Source organism: Sapajus apella, unplaced genomic scaffold (genome assembly GCF_009761245.1).
Source record: "Sapajus apella isolate SASKATOON/1434 unplaced genomic scaffold, GSC_monkey_1.0 scaffold6, whole genome shotgun sequence".
NCBI classification, from domain to species: Eukaryota; Metazoa; Chordata; class Mammalia; order Primates; family Cebidae; genus Sapajus; species Sapajus apella.
In genome coordinates, this window is record NW_022436946.1 from 18,745,352 (window position 1) to 18,771,851 (window position 26,500).

Consider the following 26,500-nt stretch of genomic DNA (forward strand, 5'->3'; position numbering starts at 1 on the left):
CATATGTTACTTAAAAACAAAAATACTAAGCTAAATTATATAAGACTAAATTTATATGGCCAAAAAATGATATGTACTCGATGGATGCCATGGCCTTTTTTTTCAAATATAACTTTGCTCACATTTGCTGTCATGTTTCAGTTTAACTTCTAGGTCCTGCCCTTCTCAGTTTTGCCACAATAATGCTACATAACAACCAACTATCATTTCCCTCTCACGCACATGTCTTCAGGGGCAGGTCTGCCAGTGACGTGGCAGGGCCTGGCTTCTAGCTGCAGGTCTGATTCAGATCTGTTTCACATGTCTCCATATTTCAAGTCTTTACTTGCTTCATGTCTACTGATATCCCATTAGCCAAAGCCAGTCACATGGCCAAGCCCAACATCAACAGGGCAAAGAAATATACAGTTATCCCTTAGTATACATGGGGATTCATTCCTGGACCATCTGAGTATACCCAAACGTGTGCATACTCAAGTCCCACAGTTGGCCCTAATGAGCCCAGATATAGGACAAGTCAGCCCTAGCATACTGAAATTTCACATCCCAAGAAGACTGTATTTTTGATCTGCATTTGGTCAAAAAATTTGTGTATAAGTGAACATGCACGGTTAAAGCCTGTGTTGTTCAAGGGTTAACTGTGTTCTGCCTTTGGTGAGATTAACTATAAATGACGTGGAAAAGGCAGTCACATGGAAAAGGATACACAGAGAGAAAAAGAATTGGGAACTATAATCAAATCTACCTCAGCCATAAACACCCCTGTTTACCATTGGTCCTCGGAATCCAAGGGTTCCACTTGAATGAATTCAACTAGCCAACGATCAAATATTTGGGGGAAATAAACAAACAGAAAAAAGCTAATACAAATAAAAGACCAATACAAAAACCATTTATAGCCTTTACATTGTATTAGGCATTACAAGTAAGCTAGGGATTATTTAAAGTATATTAGGAGGATGAACATAGGTTTTATGCTAATACTACACCATTTTATGTCAAGGATATGTACATCAACAGATTTTGGTATCCTGGAGGGGTCTTGGAACTAATCACCCCAAAATATTAAGCAAAAACTGTACATTTTTTTATAGTTAGGTCTAGAGGATTCACTGGTTTTCATTATGCTTGACGACAAACTGTAAGATTTATTTAGGATGGGCATAAAAGACATTCTGAATGCACTAAAGTCTGGTGATTTCTGTGCAAAAATAAAGTTTGAATCCTCTACATCTGTACTTAATGTGATGTGCTCACTCTCTTTCATCTGCTTATTTCATTCCTTTGATTTGAATGCTCACTTGAACTTCTCTGTGTATTTCCAGGCGTGTCAATCAGGAGCCACTTTCTCCAGGTGTTAGCAGAGTCTGAAATGAATAGTTCGTTCCCATTTCTATCTAAAACATTCTTACCATGATTCTCAGGGAAAACTAATACTTTTCTTATATTACAATATTCATATTTCTAACATATAACTTATATTCCTTCTATTAAAGCATAGCAGTCCCCCCTTACCTGTGGTTTCAGTTACCTGATGTCAACCTGTTGTTGAGCAAATGGGGCTCCCTGCTTGATGTGCTAGAAGTCAATACTATGACACCAAGTTTTTGGAAAAGAAAAGCTTTATATTGAAAATCAACTCTCAAGATGGGAGTCAAGTTCAAATCTGTCTCCTGGTGCTGGCCTTAAGGTCATAATTATATTAGAAAAGGTTTAAGGGGTGGATACTGGGATTTGGTGGTTGGTGGAAGGAAAGGGGCGGTCTGGATCGTCCTTAGGCATGCGCAGTTCATACTACTTCATGGGTCCCGTGCGCAAATTCAGAGGGTGTTAGTACGAAACTTGCAGTGGGAATTCAGGCTGCGACTTCAGCACGCTATTTCTGCACAAACTCCAGTGGGCCATCTTAGTTCAAACCAATGCCAGCAGTTCTTATATCTCATTAGCAGAGCATGTTTCAGCATTTCAGCAAGTTGTTTCTTCTCTGCCATCGTGAAAACTCAAGAATTTCTGAGTCATTGGTGTTTTTTTGTTTGTTTGTTTGTTTTGAGATGGAGTCTCACACTGTAACCCAGGCTGGAGTGCAGTGGCAGGATCTTGGCTCACTACAGCCTCTGCCTCCTGGGTTCCAGCAGTTCTCCTGCCTCAGCCTCCCAAGTAGCTGGTATTACAGGTGAGTGCCACCACAGTTGGTTAATTTTTTAATTTTTAGTGTATTTAGTGTACATTTAGTGTATTTAATAGTGTACTCCTCAACTGGGGGTTGTGTGACCCCATTCTGAAGGGGATTGGGAAATATGTGGGGCACATTTAGTTGTCACAATAACAAGAATCTGCTACTGGAATTTGGTGTCTGGGACTCTGGAACAGTAACTTACTGTTCATCCCACACTACAAAGAAGTCTTCAATCCAAAATGCCACTTGTGCCCTGTATTGAAATGCTGATTTAGTGAGTAGAGCCTTTATTAGTCAAGATCTTCAGCTGCAAATAACAGAATGAACTCTGGCTAGTTTAAGTAGAAAGGGAACTAATAAAGGATATTCAGTAGCTCACAGAATCTTTAGAAGGTCCAGAAAATTAGGCTGAGTGGCTAAGCAGTAGGAACCATGCCTTGTTACACTGCGGGCTGCCCTGGGAGAATCCAGCTGCTGCTACTTTTTACCAGCTTGTACTTCCTACACAGAATAGGGATATGTGAGATATGGGACACCTCAGCCAGACAAAGCCTTTCTGCTACTGCTTCTGATACATATCTCTCCACCATCCCTGCCAGAATGAACTGATTCCATGCAGGGTTTCCCTGTTGCTTGGTGGAGTCCAGGTCACATGTCTGAATCCCAGTGAAATGGCAGGCTGAGAGAGTGAGTTCTTGGCCTCCACCTTAGGGCCTCTGTCCTGGAGAAGCAAGGCTCACAAGGTAGAAAGCTACAGGAACATAGGAAAGGAGTTCAAATGACACTGAGCAGTCACCAAGTGTGACAAATGTCCACCAAATCATCAAAAGCCCTTGTTACAGACCTCTCCCTAAAGACACTTCTTGAGCACAGACCTGGTAAAAACAGCTTCTGAATTTATCTTCCAGAATCTTGAAAAGATAGGCTTAGTCTCTCCCCACTGTTGCATATTCATTCTATTTTCTCTGCTTCAATTAGCATATCAGATATTCTTTGGATTCATACATAAGTATCATTTTTGTTTCTTTCCTCAACACTGTAATTCCTGTCCAGCTGTAGGACTTATTTCTTTGTCCTCTCACCTCCTACAACTTCATATATCCCACAGTAGTGGTTTCAAAAAAAAATATTTTTTTAAATTGTGGGTAAGATAACATATGTAGCTAAAAACAAATCAGTGAAGTCAATGTCTTTTGTTCAAAGACATTATCATGGCAATATTGTGCCAAGTGGTTTTGGGCAGGAAATATCAGAAATAATTTAAAGCATTGTATCAGGCCGGGTATGGGTGGCTCACGCCTGTAATCTCAGCAGTTTGGGAGGCCAAGGTAGGACGATCACTTGAGGCCAGGAGTTCAAGGCAAACTTGGGCAACAGTGAGATCCTGTCTCTACAAAACAATTTACAATTCACTGGGCATGGTAGTGTGCCTCTAGTTCCAGCTACTCAGGAGGCTGAAGCAGGAGGATCCCTTGAGCTCAGGATTTGGAGGCTGTAGTGAGCTATAATCTGGTTGCACTGTTGCAATCCAGCCTTGGTGACAGAGCAAGACCCCGTCTCTATAAATAAATAAATAAATAAATAAATAAATAAATAAATAAATAAAGTGTACCAATTTGCTGTGTTTACCTAGGAACAAGAGCTACATATATCATAAGTTGGTGGGACTGTGTCACTTTTCTCAGATCAGTCAAAGAATGTAACACATAAATACACAGGGCAGTGTCATTTAATAGTAGCCTTCCAGAAATAATGTGAACCGTTACTGGGAAAACAACATAGCTTTACTGAAAATAATGAATTAATTTCTTAGTTTAACTGTTTCTTTGATGCTATAATAGAATTGCTTGGTCTTCCAATAAATGATTAAAGGATGGGATATGTAGAAGAATAAATACTGCAGTTTACATTTTAAAATCATCCCAAATCATCTATCAGTTACACTTAATGGATTCAAATACGTAGTTTTGAGCATATTACCTTGGAAATGATAATAGCACCTTCCTCTTTAGAAGCTCTCAAATTACCTTATAAATAAGCCTTTATCCCCAAAACTGTGGTACAGAAATGAAGTGCTATAGTTAACATCACAATTTTAAATTCACTGACTCCAAGTGAACTGCTTTAATATTCATTTTTAGTGTGAATGAAATAATCTAGGGACTTGTCTCATTAGCATGTGTGCTGCTATCAAATTCATACAGGGATCTAGAAACTGTTTTTTAAAGAACATCAAGTTTATTTTTACATGAAGTCTATCTACCTGGGAAAACAGAAATTCAGGATTGTATCTACAGTTTGTTTAAAGTTATTATAGGTGAGATTTGAAAAGGTTGAAAACAAGGGTTGATGACATGTTATCCATTCATCAATTTATTTGTGGAGATACTATAGGTTTTTATAGTATAAAATCTATAGTTTGATTATATAATGAAATAAATCATTATTTTGATTGTATAATGAAATAAATTCCTAATTTGTCACATGATGTGATAGTTTCTGCATCTGTGATTGAGTGCAGAGAAGCAAACACATCTGTGTGGCCATATGCCTGAAATAATGTCTAGAACATGAAGTCAAACTGCTTTAGTTACCTCCTTATAGGAATATCTGCCTGCTGGGATGACTGGAAGGTAACATATTTGGGGTTTGAAATGAATAATTTGAATCTTAAAATTATTAATCTTAAAATTAAGATTTTTGTCTCTAAATTTTAATTAAAATTAATCTTAAAAATTAAAATTCACTGAACATAAATCTAGTATATCTTAAAGGCCTATAAAAATAAATACTTCTATACTTAGTAGATTAATACAATAATAATAATCTAAGATTTTGTAAATGGGACCAAGTTCAAAGCTGACAGAATTTTGTCTTGCTGTTGAAAATATTACTTTTTGACATTCGTAATTCATATAGGACATATTATTTTTCCAGTGACTGATCCCAAAAAATGTTGGAATTTGGGGCTTCCCTACCCAAAGCTAACAACCAACACAAGTCAAACAGAGTGGAAAGTCTTCCAGAGCTCTAAGCTATTCCTGCCAACAGATGAAGTTGGGAGGCTGCATCAAGGCCTCACACAGCAGTAGCTGAGATGGTGGCATCGCCATGAGTAGCATCATGCTGTGGTCACAAAGAGCACTGTTCTAGGATCCTTGAAAATCATGTGGCCAAACTCCTTCCAATTCCAGATTGGGCAGTGAGCCTCAGAAAAGTGAACTGGTTTGGTCAAGATCACGTGTCAGTGGTGGACCCAAGTCTGGAAGACACAGTCTAGAGGGCCCAAGCCAACACTCTGTTGCCAACCATGCAGCCTCCCTGTCACAAGACAAGGCTACGTAACATACAGTACCAACTTAGAACAACTTACTCTGCCTCTGTGGCCCAAAGAGCAGTTATTCTGTGACGAATGGAAATAAAGTCACTTGGAACATTTCAGATCCCAAACTTAGAGTTCTGCAAATTAATGTCTTATTAGCTTTTAAAAAATGGAAAATAAACATAATTTGTTTTATTTTATACCTTCCATTTATAGACCTTCTTCAATGGAGATTTCATTGATAAGGATTAGACTCCTTAATCCCTACATTAAGCATCTATCTAGGTGATTTGTTTTTCAGTTCCATCACATCAGCTGATCACTCTCATATATGTTCAGAGAAATTCACGGCTGCAAAGAAGCTGGTTTAGTCAAACGAAGGTGACTTTCCTTTTCTTACACCTCTTTAATTTGTCAAATATTCATACTTGGTGGAGAGAAGAAGCGCTGCATTGTGGGAAAAGTGTTGGCTTTGACTGAGAACAGATCCGAGGTTAAATTTGACCTTACCTTTATAAGCTTTATAAACTTGGGCTATTTAATCACACAGGGCCCCTGTTTCCTAATCTGTAAAAGTACTAATTACTTCCTAATAGGGTCACTGAAGGCAAGAAATTTAATCATGAGCCTAAATCACATGGCACACAACCTGGGACTTAGTATTTAACGAAAATCATGATTTTAAACTAAAGTAACAATAAGACATGTAACCCCAGATTACAAAAGGTATACTATTTTAGTCTTTCAAATTATCTAGTTGGATTGGGAATCGCTCCCAAAGGATAATTTGTAGATACATGCTGAAAAGTGCTCTCTCTGTAGAAATACCATTAACTTAGATGATGGGGTGGTGAGGATAACAGCGGGGCGTTGACACAGCGTCCTGGGTGACAGTTCAGGTCCAGTTCTCCAGCAGCAGTGAGGCCTTGGATAAGATATGCCACCTCTTGGAGTCTGTTCCCTTATTTGAAACACAAGGCAAGGCCAAAACTATCTTTGCTTTCTACCTTAAGGATTTACTTAAAGAACCCGCTTATAAACAGTCAAGCCCTCTACCACTGAAAGGGGTTTCACAGCAAACAGCTCCAGGATTCTGCACCTGGATGGATCTCCACTTTTCATCTTTGCTAGGATGTCACATCACTGGCACATTCTTAGCTGTTTATAAGATGCTATTTAGATTTTCTTTGAATTTAAGTTTCTGCTGTTAATTCTCGGTGAAGCTGACTGATTTGATACGATTTTATAGCGTGAAGTTGAAGGTGCTTTGACCACTGTGCTACCTTGGCACGAAGGACAGGAACATAAAGGTGAAGCAACACTGAAGCTATCAGAGCTCCTGTTGATAACTTCATTACGCCAACATAGATCCAACTACTTGCAACAGTGAAGAAATGAGGAAAGGCAAGGGAAAACAATATGTTTATTAAGAGCCATGAAAATGCATAAACTCATTTGTAAATAAATGTAGTATAATTTACTCAGTGAAAAAATAGCTAAAATCCATGAGTAAACTGGATTTTATATTTGAAATGATTTTACATATTTGATCTCCAGTGATTTCCCCTCCATCATGATCTATTGGTAGCAGCCATTTTGCAATGACTATAGAAAAAGCTGTTACCAACAATCATCACACCAGGGAAAGTTTTTCCAGAATGCTCTTTAAAACCAAACCAGTGCAAACACATTCAGATTACAAGGGATATGATACGACCTGGAGCTTATCTTCAGAAATGTAAAAAATAAAAATCCCAAACATGAGTTCCTTAAGAAATGAAAAAACAAACTACATTTTGATCAGTGAAAAATATTATAAGGATATATAAAACATTCTTAGCCAGTGATCGCAATAATTACATTTATAAATGTTCATTCAAGTACTATTGTTCAATAAACATTCAAATTCTCATTAAAAGTAACACTAGATATAGACACACCTGGACAATGCCTCTTTTGATTTGGCAACAATCATGTCAACAGGAGGCAAGTGACCCTTCAAATACTGTCGTTGGCTCTGTTTTGTTCTATTTGTCTGTGAATGATTTCTTCACAGTCTGTATTTTTTTTCTGCAAGGACCCGAGAAATATCTCACAACAGCTAATTAAGAAATCATTTTTATAAAATAACTCTCAATATCACAGAAACAGACATTCTTAAAACACAAGTTTGGCTCAAAAAATAACAGGGCAGAATCAGTTTTCTTTGGCAAGAAATTGCTAATTCCTCACCAAATGTTGGTTTGCTGTTGTGCAGACACTATCAGAAACTTCTTTGGTGTTTACCAAAGAGCTACTTAGTAAGCTAGAAAGATTTCAGAGGCTATGTTGCCACAATTGCAATGTAGAGCTTATGTCAAAGTTGTGCCAAAAATAACATCATTTGCTGGATTACTGTTATTAATAAGTCTTCCTTCAAAAAGCTCCCTCCTAATTTTGGCCTGAGTCTCAGGCTTTAATAAAAGTTCCTTTATCTGTTTCACTTTGGACTTCAGGCCCATCGTTTCTCGATGCAAAGCTTCATTAATTAAATCTTGAATTCCAATAGGTTTCTTGCCTAAGAAAAAAAAATTATATAATACATTTCATTAAATATGGCATACTGACTTATCAAAATAGGATTTTAAAAAAAACTTTAAAATGTTGCCCACATTTTATAGAAAAGGTTGCATTTCACCAAAAATATATCATTTACATGAAACATAATTTACTATAAATAAACATCACTGCATAGTAACAGCACACTTAGGACAGACATGAAACATTATGGACTAATTGTACAGATGACAATTTTGACAGTGATTATTTTAAACTTAGCACTTGATAGCTGTGTGTGAGAGTTCTGGCCTCAGATAAAGTGGTCAAATGCCCTGCTAAGCAATATAAATGGCAGTATTCCATTGATGGCAAGGCCTCTTTCGCGGCCTGTGATTTGTGTCCAGGAGGCATAACCCAAAGTTCTCTCTCCCTTGTGCATGGCTGAGGGTGAGCGAAACTTGGGCCATTCTTCTTTCATAAATTAATTTCCTTTGCCAGTCCCAGCACTCCGTTTTTCTTGTTGTGTTTCAGAAACGCCAACACATCGATCATGAAAATATTAGGCAATCTCCACAGACTGAACCAGAGAAACTTAAACAGCACGCTGCAAGTCAGTCCCTAGACTCAGCAGAGGGGAGCAAGGATGCTTTACACAGACTTGAGGGCCTGTGCTCCGGCCTCATTTCCTGTTGTTCTCATTGTCATTGCCATTCCGATCAGCTGCTTCAGTTTTCACAGAGCTCCCCTCCCCCGGCTTGTTTTTATTCTGTGTCTCCTCCAGATACTGCTGGACAGCCTTGAGCACCGCGTTCTCCACCAGCCTCTTACTGAGCCTTACCAGTTCAGCGTCATCAGGCTCCCCTCCGTTCTTTTCACCTACATTCCACAATAGAGAAGAGAGGTCACTGAGATCACACTGCCATAGAAACTTGGCATGCAGGGGCCGGCTAGTTCCATTAGATAAAAAGAGCAAGTGTAAATTGGATCTATAAATTCAAGAACAGTGGGTTGGCTTTTCATTTGGTATTTGCGGAAGCAGGAGCCTGTCTATTCCTGACGCCTTCAGTTTGAAAAGTAGTTCATTAGTCCCCATCTAGACAAGCTCTACCTAGCAGCGCAGGCTGTTTCCCACTTATATGTGAATTTCTGTTCTTCTCTCATCCAAGGCTAATTACTACTACTAATGTCCATGTCATAGACCACGTGGAGTCTCAGACATGTGAATTCACTAAGCATATCTATGATGTCTGCTTCCCATTCTCCAATATCAAATATCAGATCATTGAGATTTCCCTACCATCTCGTTACTTAAGATCACTAATTTAAAAATGCTTGGCCTATAGGTTGGTTGTTAATAAATGCTCAGCGCTGCCATGAAGAGAAAGGCAGTTACTACCACTAGGAACTGGTTTAAAATAAGCTTGTAAGACTAGCATTTTTTTAATCTCAGTGCTATCACTGCTATTTAAGAAATAGGAAATTCTTCAAAGAAAAATTAGGATTATGATGGTAAATTACTAGATGTAAATGTTTTATGGTCATTTTACTTTGCTGATCGTGATGATCCAAGTCTAATTATTCTGTCTTTCATTTTACTCTAAAAGAGCTGGTACCCAACTATTCTCATGCTATACATTTCCAAGTCACTCTCTTCCTTGTCCCCCTTAACTGGGGAAAGGAACTAAGGGGCTCCTTCCTCATGTCCATTCAGTGCTCAATCTCCTTCCATCGAGCTGGGGACCCAGGAAAGAGCAAGGCTGGAGGCAAAGAAGTCATAGGACGTTTGCACATTAAGATCAGCTCAGTTTTGAAAGATCACCTCAGTTTTGGAAGATCACCTATGGGTTCCAGAAGGCAAAGCCAGTGTTGCACTTGCATCTCTGGATCTGGGACAGGCAGATACAAAGGTTGTGAGCTGGAAGATGGACACTGTTTGCTGTACTCAGATGTAATAGGGATTGAAGAACAGAAGCAGGTATGCCAAGGGTGAGAACTGGCTCCCAACCTTGTTTCAGAGCCCCAACTTGTATGTAACACCCGTCAAGACCAATTCGGCTTACAACCATTCCCATCATTCCCAGCAACATCCTAAGCAGGAGAGAGTGGGGCAAGGCCCATCTAGAAACACTAATAGTGGGAACCTTAGCAACTGCCTTCCCCTCAAAGGTGGCAATATGGCACCCTAGACCCATGATCAGAAGTCCAAGATAGAACATTTGCAGTGCCAAATATGTTTAGAATTAAATAAATGTCAATTCAGTAATAACTAAATTGAACTTACTAAATAAAAAGATGTCAGGATACTATTAAAGAAATTCACTGGTAATGTCACCTTGGGTGGCAAGTTAAGATTTTTTGTTTATCAATAAAAATGAATGAATATATTGCCTAATATTTAGTGATTTTATCTCAATCTTACACACAGTGTTTATACTCTGTAGACAACATCTCCAAATGCATTGCCTGGAACTGTTTGTGTAATGACTCTTCCCATTTAAAAGGGAAAAATCCAACTGCAAATGAAGGAATACTTTTTAAGTACCCTTCAAATCACTGTAAATGACTGTCTACATCTGCCATCCTGCTTGTGCTCTGTATCAAGGCCAGACATTGCTTCCTGGGGGCTGTTCCTGAATCTAGTCAGCTTTCTTATCAGCAAGATGACAGGGCTGTATTTGAGTCTAATGAATGGCTCAACCTTCAAATCCCTTTCAGGTCTAATGTTTCATGCTTCTGCAATTTCTACTAGTCCACAGTGAAGTGTCCCCATTAATCTTAAACATTAAGAGATTTAATGTTTAAATCTCTACAAAAATCTAATTTTCCCTTCTGATGTCCTATTTTTGTTTATGCTTTTACTATTATTCAAGTCAGTCAAGCTCAAAGCAAGATTGTAGCCATCTTTGATGCCTTCCTTTCCCTCATTAACCCCCTTAAAGCACAAGCTTTGTCAATTGTGCTTCATGATCTCTCCCGTCTTCGATGTGCCTGGTATAAAACCTCTAGATTATTATTTCTAAAACATCTCTTTCACTCTTCACTCTACAGGGAAACATGCCTGTCTGCCAAGGCTTTCCAACATCTGCCTTTCCAGCCTGACTGCCCACCACTGCACACCTCCACTGTCAGCTTCCAACATCTCCTCAGGGGCTTCCACGACATTCCCAATTTTTAGACAGCCCTCCCTTTCTTTCAGCAATTAGAATCCCATCTACTCCATGAAGCCTTTCCTGATTAGCTAACATGGTTTGGATTTCTGTCCCCACCCAAATCTCCTGCAGAATTGTAATCCCCAATGTTGGAGGAAGAACCTGGTGGGAGGTAATTGGATCATGGGGGTGTGTTTCCCCCTTGCTGTTCTCAAGACAGTGAGTGAGTTCTCATGAGGTCTGGTTGATTGAAAGTATGTAGCACCTCCCTGCTTTTCTCCCTTCCTCCTGCTCTGGCCATATAGAACATGCCTGCTTCCCCTTCATCTTCTGCCATGATTGTGTTTCCTGAGGCCCCTCCAGCCATGCTTCCTATATAGCCTGAGGAACCGTGAGCCAAGTAAACTACTTATCTTTATAAATTACCCAGTTTCAGGTATTTCTTTATAGCAATCCAAGAACGAACTAATACACTATCCTAGCTGGAACTGACGAGGCTCCACTGGATTCTAATAACTCTCACTGCATATATAGCACATGGTCATTTGGTCATTCATTCAACGATTGTGTACTGAGAATCTACTAGATATGCCTAGAGCTCTAACAGCCTACAAGGATACAATGAAGTGAGCACAAAGACATCCCACTGGGTTTCTTTCTTAATTTCTTTAAAAATTATGAGAATTATTTATTAATGTATTTATTCAACATTACTGATTCAGCATCTGCTCTGCTAAAGACACGGTCTTGAGTATAGAAATTATAGCCTCAGCTTCTCGATTATCTCTCCCTTTTCTAACATAGGACACCAATTGTTCATCACAATAAGAGCTCAATACATATTTGTTAGTCAAGTGAATTGATGACTGAAGTATTTAAAAGCAACAGCAACATTTAAAAATGTTTCTACATTCCTATAAGGACAGTATACCATGACTAGAAATGTAAATTTAATACTAAATTTAAAACAAGAGCAGATAATTCTGGAATCATTTAAATATCCATGTGAAAAATTTACCTCTACTTTGCTTGATGAACCTGGTCAGTAAAACCAAATATCTAATCTATGGGACAAATATTAGTTACTTACAATAACTAATTAACTAACCAATCAATCAAAACAATAAATTTACAAGACAATCTTCCAGATCTGTCCTGGACTCCGGCCTCCCTTTATGATTTCCACAAAGTATCCTCAGACTATGACCATTAGCCCAGGGATGAGTCTACAGGAAGGCTTATCACAGAGCCCTGCAATAATGCAGCAATTCAAAAAATAGACATTTTCATGCAGAGATCTTATTTGTGTTCCCACTCTTAGCAGACTGAATTCAATTTAATTAAAAAGAGGGAATCTTAAGATGAGAGTATCCAAACCATATTAGATACCTCTCAGGTAGTCGGCATTTGTCTGACTGCTCAGACAAATGGCTACACTCGTTTTAACTGCAGCTCCTTCAACAATGGCATTTCAACATGCTGCTGCAACATATACAAACTATCTTTTGATATTCCAACAGAAGTATATATAAAAAATATTGTCAACATAAGCAACACACTCTTGATAGGAATATTCTTTTTTGGACTACAGGGTTACTTAACATTCTACCTAATAAAATGGCAGATTAACCTTTGTCTTTGACATTGTTATTTTAGAAATCCCCCAGAATATCTTTGATCAATTTCTTAGGAGAATAGCAAAAATATAAAAGAAAGGTCATGAAAACATTTTTAAGCACACCAAACACAGCACTGGCCCTAAAGATAAAGACTTAAGAAACTTTTCAATCAACTTCAAGTATGTAATTCCACTCTCCATAGGAGTTGTGGCATCATTCATCCAGGGTTTGTACCTATGATTCTGTTTTTGTTTATATTAACCCGAGATTTCTGATACCAAATCAGAGCAAGGATAAAATTTGTATTTGTGGTCACTGAAAAGAAAATAACTCCTTTGTGGTAGCAAAAATATTTTACACCTATTGGGGAAACTGAAGGTCAACATTAATGTGCTTCAGCTGGTCTTATGTGTGAGTTGACCCAAGAACAGTTTAACTGATGTTACATGAAGGGCTCTAGAAACCATTACAACATCCCAAGCACCGCCAATGTTTAGGTGCCTATTTGTCCTGAAAAGAACAAATCAGGCTAAGTTTTTGGAAAAGGGAACGAAGAAAATCTTCATTACAATACAATTTAAGATAGAGTACAACCATGTTAAAATAATAACATTCAAACAGTAAACATGAAAACATTAAAAGTTCTCACTTGTTCACATCCTATCAAAAACCTCATTCGATATCTGAACAAAAGTTTCCTAAGCATCCTCCCTTCACTGGAACTTCCTGTCCCCGATGCACAAGGGTGTCCTCCTTAGAAGTGGAATTTTTTTTTTCTAACTGAGCTTACCTTTTCTTTTATCCATCTAACTAAAAAAGAAGCACTAAATATAGATTTGTAGGCTATTCAAAAAGTTAGGATGGCACACTTAGCTGCCTTGCACACTACCTACAACTGATCTGTAAGGAAGGACAGGTCAGGATCATCCTCAAATGCACATTTAAACTGACACTGCCCTAGGACCCTTATCTGTCAAAAGTATTCGCTGCAGTACCCCAGGAAACAGAGTTCCTGCAAATACAGCTCCCCTCCTCTTGCCAAAAACCAAAACTCATCCCCAACACATACACACCAGAAAGTTTTATAATTAAAACACTAAAGCCATATTTTAAAACATTTTGTAGAGTGTAAATTTCAAAAGGGAAGGAACCATGCCTTTGTAAGGTTTATTCTGGATTCAGCAGCACAGAATAAACAGAAAAATGATATTGCTGTATGTACAAAAGGAAATCCCCACGGGGTTTTGGAGACTACTACCAGTATGTCCCTCTACCCAACCCCACCCTCATCATTTTTACACTGGAGATGGTAGGGGTGGAATGCGGCTAAACTGAAAATCAAGAGTAGCCTTGAGAGAAGTAACAAAGGGGAGCTTAAAGTCTCAGCAGGCATTTGGCCTACAGTCCGAGTGGGCAGCGATGGTGATTCCAGCCTCAGCCAAAGTGTCAATAATGACAAAGCATTATGAACCCTTCAGCCCTTTTGTAAACACAGCAAGTGCTGGCACATACAGAGCCTTCATTTCTTTCCACTATTCCCCAAGATGCTATCTGAAGCCAGCCCCCTGATCCATGCATCCTTGTAGGAATCCCCAAACCACATGGTTCAGGATGAGCCCTATGACCTGGGCCCCCCACATGGCTCCTAACAATGGTCACATCAAAGATGGCAGCAGGCATGCACTGGATGTTTGTAGGCCACGCAGCCTACCTATGAACCCTCCTGCTTCCCCTTTCCTGATATCCCAGAACAGTCCCTTAGAGACTTTCCTCCGTCAGTCTGTGACATCAATTCTATGAGTCTATATTGATTCTCATTGCTACCTCTAAATTTCTGTAGATAGCTGTCATTTCCTATTGGAAGTCTGAGAAAACACTGAATGGTGATATGGCAGAACTCCTAATGTGTGTGCAAGGAGAGAAAAGAATAATATACATTCAAGTTTGAAATCAAATTTTGGCATTTTCCATCTGCACAACTTTGTCCGTGACCTCTCTAAACCAAAGTTGGGGTATTGTGGGGATGACAATATATACCTTGCACTGATGGTATAAGGATTAAAGATAATGTATGAGAAGTGCCTAAAATGGTGCCTGAAACATAGCAGGCTAGGTTCTCAAACGTAGGTTATAATTTAATCTGAATTCAACGTATTTTAAGAAGAATATGCCCAATACCTGCTAAATGCCAATTATTTGTTTACTCAATGACACTTTAGTAAGCACCTACTATGTACCAGTACTAAGCATGTAAAAATGAGTAAGATACAGTATCTGAGCACACACAAGTCAGTCTAGGAGGATGACCTAGATAATTGCAATGATGCTGGCAAAACAGTAGGTTAAGTGCTATAACAGAATATACTCAAGGTCTGGTGAAGTTGGGATGGGATTACAAGGTAAGTTTTTAGATGAAAGGTATTCCAGCTCAATGAATAAGAGTTTCCAGGCATGGAGGTAGGGATGATGGAGGTACAGGGAGGTTTCCAGACATAAAAAAGGCATAAGCATGTGTATAGAAGGAAGAGAAAGCATGATGCATTGGAGTACTGGAAGTATTCCATATTGCCAGTATGGGTGGGGTGGATGGCTTAGGGAGAAAGAAAGCTAGAAAATAGGTGGGGATAAGGGGACCTATGTACCATGCTATGGGCTGAAGAGGGGCAAATATAGAGGCAGAGAGCTGGGTGCAGTTGCATGCACCTGTAGTCCCAGCTACTCAGGAGGCTGAGGCAGGAGGATTGCTTGGGTCCAAGAGTTCAAGCCCAGTCTAAGCAACATAGTAACACCACATCTCTGAAAACAATAGAGGCACGTTTTGCAACAGACAAAAAGAAAAACAATGAAGATCTGAACCATGGTAGATGCAGTAGCAAAGTGAGGTACACATTGTAAGAGTTAAATAGGAATATTAAACCAGGGTGCCAATTGAATTAGGCATGGAAGTTAAGGAAAGAGAGGGGAGCGCAGAAAATGAATGCAGAAATAATGGCCAAAAATGTTTGAAATTCCACAAAAACTATATACTCTCAAATCAAGAAGCTCAAAGAATCCCAAGAAATGTGATTCTTGGGAAGAAATGTGAAGTACGAGAAACGTGAAGAAAATCACACCAAGAAATATCATGATCAAATTTCTGAAAACCAGTATTTAAAGAGAATCTTAAAACAGCAAAAGAAAAAAGATGCATTATATACAGAGAAAACAAAGACAAGAATGACAGCAGACTTACTCATCAGAAACAGTGCAGAAGAAAAGACAACAGTGCATCATTTTAAAGTACTAAAAGACAAAGAAAAGGCAACATAGAAGTCTTTACCCAAAGAGATTATCTTTCAAAAATGAGGGTAAAGGATGCCTTTTTCAGACATACAAATGCTAAGTGACTTCATCAACAGCTGACCAACACTGGAAGAAATGTCAGAGAAAAAACTTGAGGCCGAAGGAAAATGCTACTAGATAGAAATTTACATGTACTCAGAGACAAAAAGAGAACCAAAAACCGTACCAACGTAAGTAAACATAAAAGATCTTTTCTTATTCTCAATTTCTTTAAAAGAGAAAAAACCGTTTTAAGTGGGCATTATAAAATATGTAGAAATAAAACTTATGGCAACAATAGCACACAAAGATTGGGAGTAGGAAAATGCAAACAGCTGTAAGGTTCTTATATCAAACATAAAGTGGCATAATATTATTTGAAAGCAGATGTATATTTTAAAACACGACAGTAACCACTAAAGTAAAAACAAAAGAGGCATGGCTAATAAGCCAATAATGGAAATATAAATATAACAAAGCTCCTTAATATAAAATAAGGCAGTAAAAGAGGAGAAAAAAGCCAAGAACAGATGAGACAAGTAGAAAACAAGAGGCAAGGTGGGAGATTCAAACTCAGCCATATCGATAACTGTATAAAACATAAAATGGCCTAAACACTCCAATGAACAGGCAAAGATTGTTGATTTGTATTAAAAAATCAGAATCAACTATGATGTCTACCAAAAAAATCCACTTCAAATTTGAAGAGACAGGGAGGTTAAAGGTAATAATACAGAAGAAGACATACCACACAAATTCTAATGGGAAGAGAGCTAAAGAATCAACATCAGGCAAAGCAGATTTCAGAAAAAGTATTATCTGGAAGAGATATTATATAATAATGAGGTAATTAATTCTTCAAGAGGACGTAAAAACCCTAAATGCACATGTGCCTCATAAACAGAGCGTCAAAGCATCTGAAGCAAAATCTGATAGAACTAAAGAGTTAACAGATGCTCCACAATTACAATTTCAGATTTCAAGACCATTCTCAAGAGTTGATAAACTAGAAATTCTGTAAAAATACAGAAGACATGAACTACAGTACCAACCAAATCTACATAACTGAAAATTATAGAACACTCCACCCAACAACAGCAGAATTCACCTTCTTTTTAGTGTATAGGAAACCTTTACCAAGAGAGACCACATTTTGAGCCATAAAACAGTCTCAATAGCTAAAAGTACTGAATTTATCCAATGCATGTTTTTGAACCACAATGGATTCCAATAAGAAATCAGTAACAGATATCCTGAGAATCCTTCAGTTATTTATATTTAAACAACATGTTTCTAAATAATCCATGAATCAAAGATGAAATCAAAAGAGGAATTAGAAAATATATTTAACTAAATACAAATTAAAACAAAACATAGCAAAAGTGTGGAACGCAGCTAAGGCTGTGTTTTATACCATTAAGTGCTTATATTAGAAAATAAGAAAAGGTCTCAAATCAGTTATCAAGCCTACCACATTGAGAACATAGGATGAGAGGATCCAATTAACCCCAAAGTAAGCAGAAAGAAGGAAACAATAAAAAATAGTAGCCGAATGAAATAGAAAACAGCTAATAAAGAACATCAATGAAACCAAAGGCTAATCCTCTAAAAAAAAATCTATAAAATTGATAAATCTGTATCCAGAACAAAAAAATACAAGATGTATATTGCCAATATCAGGAGTGGGGAGGGAAACATCACTATTGATTATACAAATAGAAACAATTTTATGTGAAGAGATGCAACACACTAGATGAATGGACAAATTCCTTAAAAGACAAATTATCCAATTGCATTCAAGAAGAAATAGGTAACTTGAATAACTCCAAGCGTATTTTAAAAATTGAAATTACAGTTAAAAATCTTTCAACAAAGTAGCCCAGATGGCTTCATTATTGGTAAATTCTATCAAACATTTTGGAAGAAATTACCAATTCATACTCTTTCCAGAAAATAGAAGAGGAAGCACTTCCCAATTACTTAAACCAGACAGTGAAAAGAGAAAATTACAGACCAATATTCTTCACAGAGGCACACAAATCCTTAAGAAAGTCTTACCAAATCAATATAGCAATATATAAAAAGGATAAGACATAAACTAAGAGGGGTTTATTCTAGAAATGCAAGAATGAATTAACATTTGAAAATAGGTCCATATAATTTCTATATCAACAACTAATGAGCAAATATGATCATTTAAATACATTTAGAAAAGGAATTTAACAAAATTCTTATTCATTCATGATAAACACTCTTAGCAAACTAAAAACACAAAGAAATATCCTTAGGCCAAATGGGCCCCTATGAAAACCTACAGCTAACTGCATACTTACTGGTCAGCTAACTCCAAACTTACTGGTAAAACTGAATGATTTTCCCCTAAAACCAGGAACAAGATAAAAATGTCTGCTCTCACCACTACTATTGAGCATTGTACTGAAAGTCCTAGCCAATAGAATTAGCCAATAGATTAACCTCTCGATCAAAAAAAAAAAAAAAAGTGGGGAAATTGTCTTTATTTGCAGATTACATCTTCATCTATCTAGAAATCTAAGGATTCTACAAAAATGTGTTTAGCAAGGCCACAGGATACAACCACTGTATTTAAAAAACCATATTTCTCTATACTAGCCACAAATAACTGAAAATTAAAATTTAAAAAATGATTTTAATAGCATAAAAGATTAAATATTTAGAATCATTCAATAAAATGTAGGCAAGACCTATGCATTGACAACTATAAAACTTCCTGAGGGAAATTAAGACCTAAACAGAGAAATAAACTATACTTATGGATCAATTGGTATCATGTTAAGATATCAGTTCTCCCCCAGTTGCTCTATAGATTCAAATCAGTATCTATTAAACCCAACAAGGCTTTTTAAAAATTAAATTTGGTAAGTTGACTAAATTTACGTGAGGCTGGGTGCAGCGTCTCACACCAGTAATCCCAGCACTGTGGAAGGCCAAGGTGGGAAAATCACTTGAGGCCAAGAGTTCTAGATCAGCCTGGGCAACATAGCAAGACCCCATCTCTACAAAAAATTTAAAAATCAGCCAGGCATGGTGGCAGGTATCTGTAGTTCCAGTTACTTGGAAGGCTGAGGCAGGAGGATAGCTTGAGCCAAAATATTTCTGAACTTAGGCAAAATATTTCTGAGCTAAAAGATGGGGAATTGTTGAATAAATTCTTTGTGCGGATTCTGAATGCCAGTGATGAAGATATAGTGTTTGTTCTGAGGGAACCTGTGGCAGAACTGAATGGGATTTTTGATACCACATTCCAAAGTCACTGAACAAAGCCTTATGGAAGGTAGGGTAGGTAACCAGTCCTGGGGCTTTGCTCTTACAGTGATAGGCAGTCAAGTCTCTCACAGATTCCTGCCTAAAAGCAATGGTTGCACTGTGGACCACTGGAACTCTATATAATTTAACTTAGGACACATCTAGACACACTACCAGTGCTTTTCTACTTTTTGGTAGAGGTATATTTCAAAGTAATTAGCATTTTTTACAGAGCAATATACCTATTCATGGCCTTGTCTAACTTTAAAAAAGAACTTTTTTATTCTAAGCCAACTCCCTACGAATGGTTACCCTGTCATTTAACTCACGTGTCTCTATTTTTTGTAAATAATGAATAGTATTTATTTTTTTAAAAAATCAAGGCTGCAGTAAACTACGATGGTACCACTGCACTCCAGCCTGGGCAACAGAGCAAGGCTGTCTTTTTAAAAAAATTAAATTTTATGAAATTATAAAGGAACTTGAAAAGCCAAAACGATTTTTAACAAGAACACTTTCTGATTTCAGGACATACATTGAAGCTATAGAAATATAGTGTGGTATTGGCATAAATATACATATACAGATCAATAAAACAAAAAATCTAAATCTACACTCACACACTATGGCCAATTAATTTTCAACAAAGGAGCCAAGGCAATTAAAAAAGAATCATCTTTTCAAGGAATGGTACTGAATAATTATATATCCATATGCAAAATAAAGAACCTCAACCCTTATCTCACACTAATATAAAAATTAAAATGACTTACAGACCTATCACCAGAGCTTCATAAGTATAAACTGTCTAGAAGAAAACACAGAAGAACTTCTTAGTGACCATGAATTTGGCAAAGATTTATTAAATAGGACAACAAAAGCACAAACTTAAAAAAAAAAAAAAGGTAACCTGAACTTCATCAAAATATAAAACATTTGCTCTTTTCAAGAAAACAAAAGACAACCTGTTAACAAAAGACAACCCACAGAATTAAAGAACATATTTGCAAAATATATCTTTTAAATAACTTGTAGCCAAAAAACAAAAAGAACTCTAACTACTTAATAGGAAGACAAGCAACCAAATATAAAAATGGCCAAAGTAACTGAAAAGTTATTTCACAAAATAAGATATACAGATGGTCGATAAACATGTAAAGAGACTCAACATTATTAGTCATCAGGGAAATAAAAATTAAAATCCCAATAATATACTAATACTCAACCAATAGAATGACTATAAATTAAAAAGATGCATAATACTAAGTGTTAGTGAGGATGCAAAGCAACTGGAAGTCCTATGCTAGTGGGAATGCAAAAATGGTAATAGCCACTTGGTAAAAACAGTTTAGAAATCTCTTATAAAAAGCTGACCATATTCTTACAGTGCAACACACCAATCTACTTTTAGCTAGATTTGAAATCAAATCAAATAAAAGCATATATTCACATAAGCACGTATACATGAATGTAGTGGCTTTATTCATAATTATCCCAGACTAGAAACAACCCAAAAACTCTTCAACTGGGGAATGAATCAATAAACTGTGGTAAATCCATGCAATGGATTAGTGCTCAGTACAAGGTAATGAAATACTGATACATGCAACAATACAGATGAATCTAAAATACATTGTGTGAAATAAACCAGATTCAAAGGGTTACATACTATATGATTTCATTTATATGACATTCTGGAAAAGGCAAAACTAGACTGCAAACAAGCCAGCAGTTTCCAGGGATAGATGTAACAGGAAGGGATGACTACAAAAGGGCATGAGAGAATTTTGCAGAGTAATGGAACTGTTCCCAATCTTGATTGTGATGCTCTGACTCTGTGCTGATTACAATTCACAGACTTATATACAGTGAATTTTAATGAATGTAAATTATAACTCAATAGAATAAAACAGTATTGGGAACAATTTCTTCCTTATGATGAGGGACAAGTTCAGCCTCTATTGGGGTCAACCTGTGAACGTGATGAATGGACTAGTGCTCTGTCACTCTGCAATTAGCATGTGGCTGGTAATGATGATGGCTTTCTCAGCCCTTCTCTGCTTCAGACACATCTCAACTGTAATATCTGCAGTCTCTCACAGCTGTAGGCCTCAGATTCTCTGTTGCTTTCCTTCTGAACCATATTTTTCTGTGTGCTTCATACCAAAATAGGAAAAATAATTTCCTCTGAAATAGATTGGAGTAGCTTCTGAGCATAAATATGACTCAAATAAATTGTTTTAATTCTCCCCTTTAGTGTTTCAGATATGTATCATCTGCTCCAATTTGCTCAGAGAGTACAAAGTAAGTTGGTACTCAAAATTCTGATTGACATGTGATCACCCTCACTCTGTTGTTTAAATCTATTTCAGAGGGGCACTGTGCTCATGGCAGTTTGTTCTGCTGACTGGTTTTGCCTCATCTTGTTTGTAGGTTCCCATTTGCTGTTCCATATCATAAATTGTTCTCTACTATATGGTAACCATGGTTGTTTCCTCCCTGAATTTTGGTTCCTATATTTGCCCAGGTTGGAACATGGAGATGCCTCAAGATCCCTGACTGGTTGCTCAAGACCACGTGAAGTCATTTTGTGTAAAACTGATTCAGAGGCGCAATTCTGAGTAATGATAAAAGAAGTATGCATTCCAGGCTGGGCACAGTGACTCACGCCTCTAATCTCAGCACTTGGGGAGGCTGAGCGGGCAGATCACCTGAGGTCAGGAGTTGGAGACCAGCCTGGCCAACATGGTGAAACCCTAACTCCACTGAAAATATAAAAATTAGCTGGGCGTCGTCACACATGCCTACAATCCCAGCTACTAGGGAAAGGCTGATACAAGAAAATCCCTTGAACCTGGGAGGCGAAAGTTGCAGTGAGCCAAGATCAGGCCACAGCACGCCAGCCTGGGCGGAAGAGCGAGTGAGACTCTGTTTCAAAAAAAAAAAAAGTAGTATGCATTCCAAACACAATTCCTGGTCCACAGGAGTATCGACAGAAGTATGGTTATCATCGAAAAAATATTTTTATAACAAAGAAGAAATATAGTTTCAAACATGTCACAAGCAAATATTTTCAAATAATCATGGTTTCGTCTGGTAGAAAAACAAGGAAATCAGAAAATGAAGGACTCCTCAGAATCTAAACATTATCACATTCATGTAATTTCTTATCATCTATTTTAAGAGAACATTACATAAAACTTAAAAGCATAACTGGAATTAATTTTTACCTATTTGGCCAATACACCTGCTCATGATAATAGGCTTTTCTCTCTAGGCTGATATCCTAGGCTAGGAATTGATTTAAGCAGAAATAATGCCACTTTCCTGTTCTGAAGGCAGTGTTCACCAATGTATGTCAGCACAATAAATGTTGCCATTAATGTAATCCAGTAAAATAAATCATAAGGTGCAGGTATTACTTTATCTCTTTTATAAGCAGTAAGGACACACCAAAATCAGAAGGTTTCGCAGGCTGAGAAAATTTCCATGACGCCAACTTACTAACAGTAGGAACAGGAACGCTTTTTTCTACTTGTTCAGGTAACACTTCATACTTTCCAAAGTGTTTTCAGAAACATGATTTCATTTGCTTATCACAGAAACCTTGTGTGGTAGATTAAATGTCATTCTTCCCATGTCACAGGTAGGGACAATGAGGCTTGTGTAAATTGCCTATGATCACACAGCAGTAGTGATGGAAAGTGAATTTCCTCACTGGGAATTAGGAAGCTTAGTCCATCCAAGACACCCACCCCCAGGCAGGCAGGTATATTTCACAGTACTCTCCTTCTGGGAAAATGGAGGTATACACAAGAGAAATATTATATGAGAAATAGCACATAATTTAATGATTAGTCAATTAGAAAACAGAAAATTTAGAAGATTTGATTCTCAGCTTGAAATGTCCAATACTAAATAATGGTACTGATTAATGCAATGCAATTACAATTACTTCCTTCTTCCCTCCCTCCCTCCCTCCCTCCCTCCCTCCCTTCCTTCCTTCCTTTTAAGGCAATACAAGTCCTCCTTCCCTTTCTCCCGTCTTCCCTTCCTTCCTTTCCATGCTTTCATCTTTCTTTCCCCCTGTATTCATTGAGCATCCTCTTTTGTGATAAGCTTCATGCTATAAATGCAGAAATAAATCCGATATGGGTCCTGCCTTCAGGAAATTTGCAATTCAGTAGAGGTAGAAACACATTAAATAAATAAGAGATCATGAATGCTCTGAAGGAAAGATGTAGCTATAGAAGGGTGCACGAAGTAGATGGTGAATTCTGTCTGGGGGAAATATTTCAAAAAGTGTCATGCAGGAGGTGATGTTTGAGCTGAATTGCATAGAGTGAATAAGTATTTCTCAGGTGGTCCAGGGAAGAAATGCCATGAGAGAGAGTTAAGGCCAGGTTGGCTTGTTTTATAGCAGCAGAACCTGCTCTGATAATAACTGATGAGGTGGGCAGGAAGAGAATGATGAGGCTGAAAGCGTATGCACGGGAGAGACTTTGAAGGCTCCAGGAAGGCACAGTGAGGAGTCTGCATATCAACTATTGCTCAAGCACCTACTATGATCAAATTGCACTTCCAGATTCTGAGACATATACAGATTATTAAGGCTTAAGGGTTGCTTATTTCAATCTGTGAAGTATAATGTTAAAGAAAATTCAACTTTCAGAAAACAACTAATATTATAAAATATAAGCTTCAGTCTCAGAACATTCCAATTATTTTATAGGAAAACATAAGATATGCCATTGACCAGTGTTTCTGCTTCATTTTAACTTTGATGCCAATATCCAGTCATCATGCTCAGTGAGAGAGCCTACAATGTTAGCAAAACTACAGAGTGACCAAGAGCATTAAAACACTTTAGATATCACAGGGTGACGCATTATATTAAAATACTTTAAATATCACAGGGTGAAACATTATATTAAAGCATTTTTTCATCATATTTTCAAAAATTATTCAAAACTAGCTCTGTAATCTTTAACTCGGCTGACTAATCCTAAACCAAACGCTTTTTGGATGAGTGTGTAGAATATGGTTTACTCTGTGAATTTTTCTGTCTAATTATTCAGCTAGCAAACATATAAAATAGGTTTAACTGCCACTGTTTTTCTTTGAAGTCTGAACATGAAAATCCAGGTACACAGAAGTATTTGGTCAGTACATCTTGCTTGTGAATACTAATCAATCTGTCAACCAAGTTTGCCCGGAATTATAAAAGTAATAATGATAATGGATCAGATACAGAGAGTGTGATACAAAAGAGAACTTGAAGATAAGTTGAGTAATCATTAAAATCAAGAGAATCACATTAACATCACAAAATCAAGAGAATGGGTCACCTTTGGCCAACCTTTCTAGGAATATCATAAAAATGAATAGAGACACAGCATACTGTTAAAAAAAACAACCTGAAGCTTGGTGACCTCATAAATTTATTGCTTTAGCTTCACAAGGAATGACTGAAGAAAGTAATTTAGGATATTTCTTTCCTCAGTGGCCTAAGATTATCAATTCACGAGAGGTTCCAAAAAGTATTCAGACAAAAACTAAATTGTTTTAAAGTTTTCTTTGGTGATGTCTACTGTTCATTGAAGTTCTTCGAGTATGTAAATTCTTATGGTAGGAAATTAAACTAGCATTTAAACTCATTGAGTAATAATACACTGATGACATGTAAATATAAATTAATTTGGCCCATCAGTTGACATTTGCTTCTCAAGCTCTAGATCTCCATGTGTACAAGAACTGCTCTCAAGCAAAGGTATTTCAGCTCTCTGTAGGGAACAAGTGCATGTGTACCGGGGTAGACTAAGAACAGTCACTAGCATGCTGGGCTTCCTCTACAGGCACCCTAAAGGCAAGATTAATTGCTGTGGAGAAAGCAGGGAACCAACGAGATGATTAGAAGAAGGAAGTCAGAGACAACCCCAGTCTTGTCCTTAACAATGTCCCACTGTCCCTCCCTGAAGAGTAAGCCAGAGCTGGCCCCACTGTGGCTGCTGAGGGTTTCTTCCCAGGATCTCTGGAGGCGAGGGGTCATGTTCTTTCATCACCAGCTGCTTCCAAGACCCAGTGTCCTGCTCGCTGAGCCTCAAAACTCTGCACATTTATATTTTCCAACACATATTACTTCTTTACTTAGTTGTGACAGTGATATTTATGGATCCTTTTAGTAATAATGAACCTACATCGTACTAAGCACCTATTACATGCCTGGGTTTTTTTCACCACACATTGAAGTCAAAAAGCTTTCTTTTACCACTCCTTTACAAACAAGAGTCAGAAAAGCCGTCAGACTTGCCTAAGTCTACACAACTAAAAACTGACAAAGTGAAATGTAGACCCATATGGCTCTAAAACATCACACTTTTGCCATTATACCATAATGCTGTTCCACATCTGGCAAATGGAACTGTATTTCTATGATAGCTTCTGTAACATGTTTTATGCTCTAAAATGAGACTGCTAACCAGAAACTATTTATATTGCTTTCTCTTGAGTTACAGAGTCAGAATTACCTGGACTGGAATCCTAGCTCTCCAACTCCCTACTTGGTATCCCTGTGAAAGCTGCTCAGCCCCTCTATGGCCCACTTTATTTGTAAGCCAGGAAAAACAGTAATTCTATTCCACGGGGCTGCTGTGAAAATTAAGTAAGAAAAGAATACAAAGCTGCCTGCAATCCCAGCACTTTGGGGAGCAGAGGCGGGCAGATCACTTGAGGTCAGAAGTTTGAGACCAGCCAGGGCAGCATGGTGAAACCCCATCTCTACTAAAAATACAAAAATTAGCTGGGTATGGTGGTGTGTGCCTGTAATCCCAGCTACTTGGGAGGCTGAGGCATGAGTATCGCTTGAACTCGGGAAGCGGAGGTTGCAGTGAGCCAAAATTGCCCCACTGCACTCCAGCCTGGGCAGCAGAGCAAGACTCTGTCTCAATAAAAAAAAATTAAATAAAAAGGAAAAGAAAATGATACAAAGCCCTTAGCGTCGTGTGTGGCCTACAGTAAGCAACCACTAAAATCAGCTATTAATGTGGTTTAGATGTTTCTCCCCTCCAAATCTCATGTTGGAATATAATCC

The 26,500-nt window shown here is 37.7% G+C and overlaps 1 protein-coding gene across 4 annotated transcripts in view; it reads right to left on the reverse strand.

The window, feature by feature from the left end:
• Positions 1–6,902: 6,902 nt before the first annotated feature.
• The window catches only part of AKAP7 (A-kinase anchoring protein 7), a 143,037-nt gene continuing 123,439 nt past the window's right edge, over positions 6,903–26,500 (reverse strand). For 2 of the 4 annotated variants that reach the window (XM_032274768.1, XM_032274770.1), the window contains exon 8: positions 6,903–8,055. In XM_032274768.1, coding sequence (XP_032130659.1) covers positions 7,850–8,055 — 206 coding nt within the window. In that variant the 3' untranslated portion in view covers positions 6,903–7,849. Of the gene's footprint in view, positions 8,913–26,500 lie in introns of all 4 variants that reach the window. The other 2 variants (XM_032274769.1, XM_032274771.1) reach the window with 1 other exon arrangement.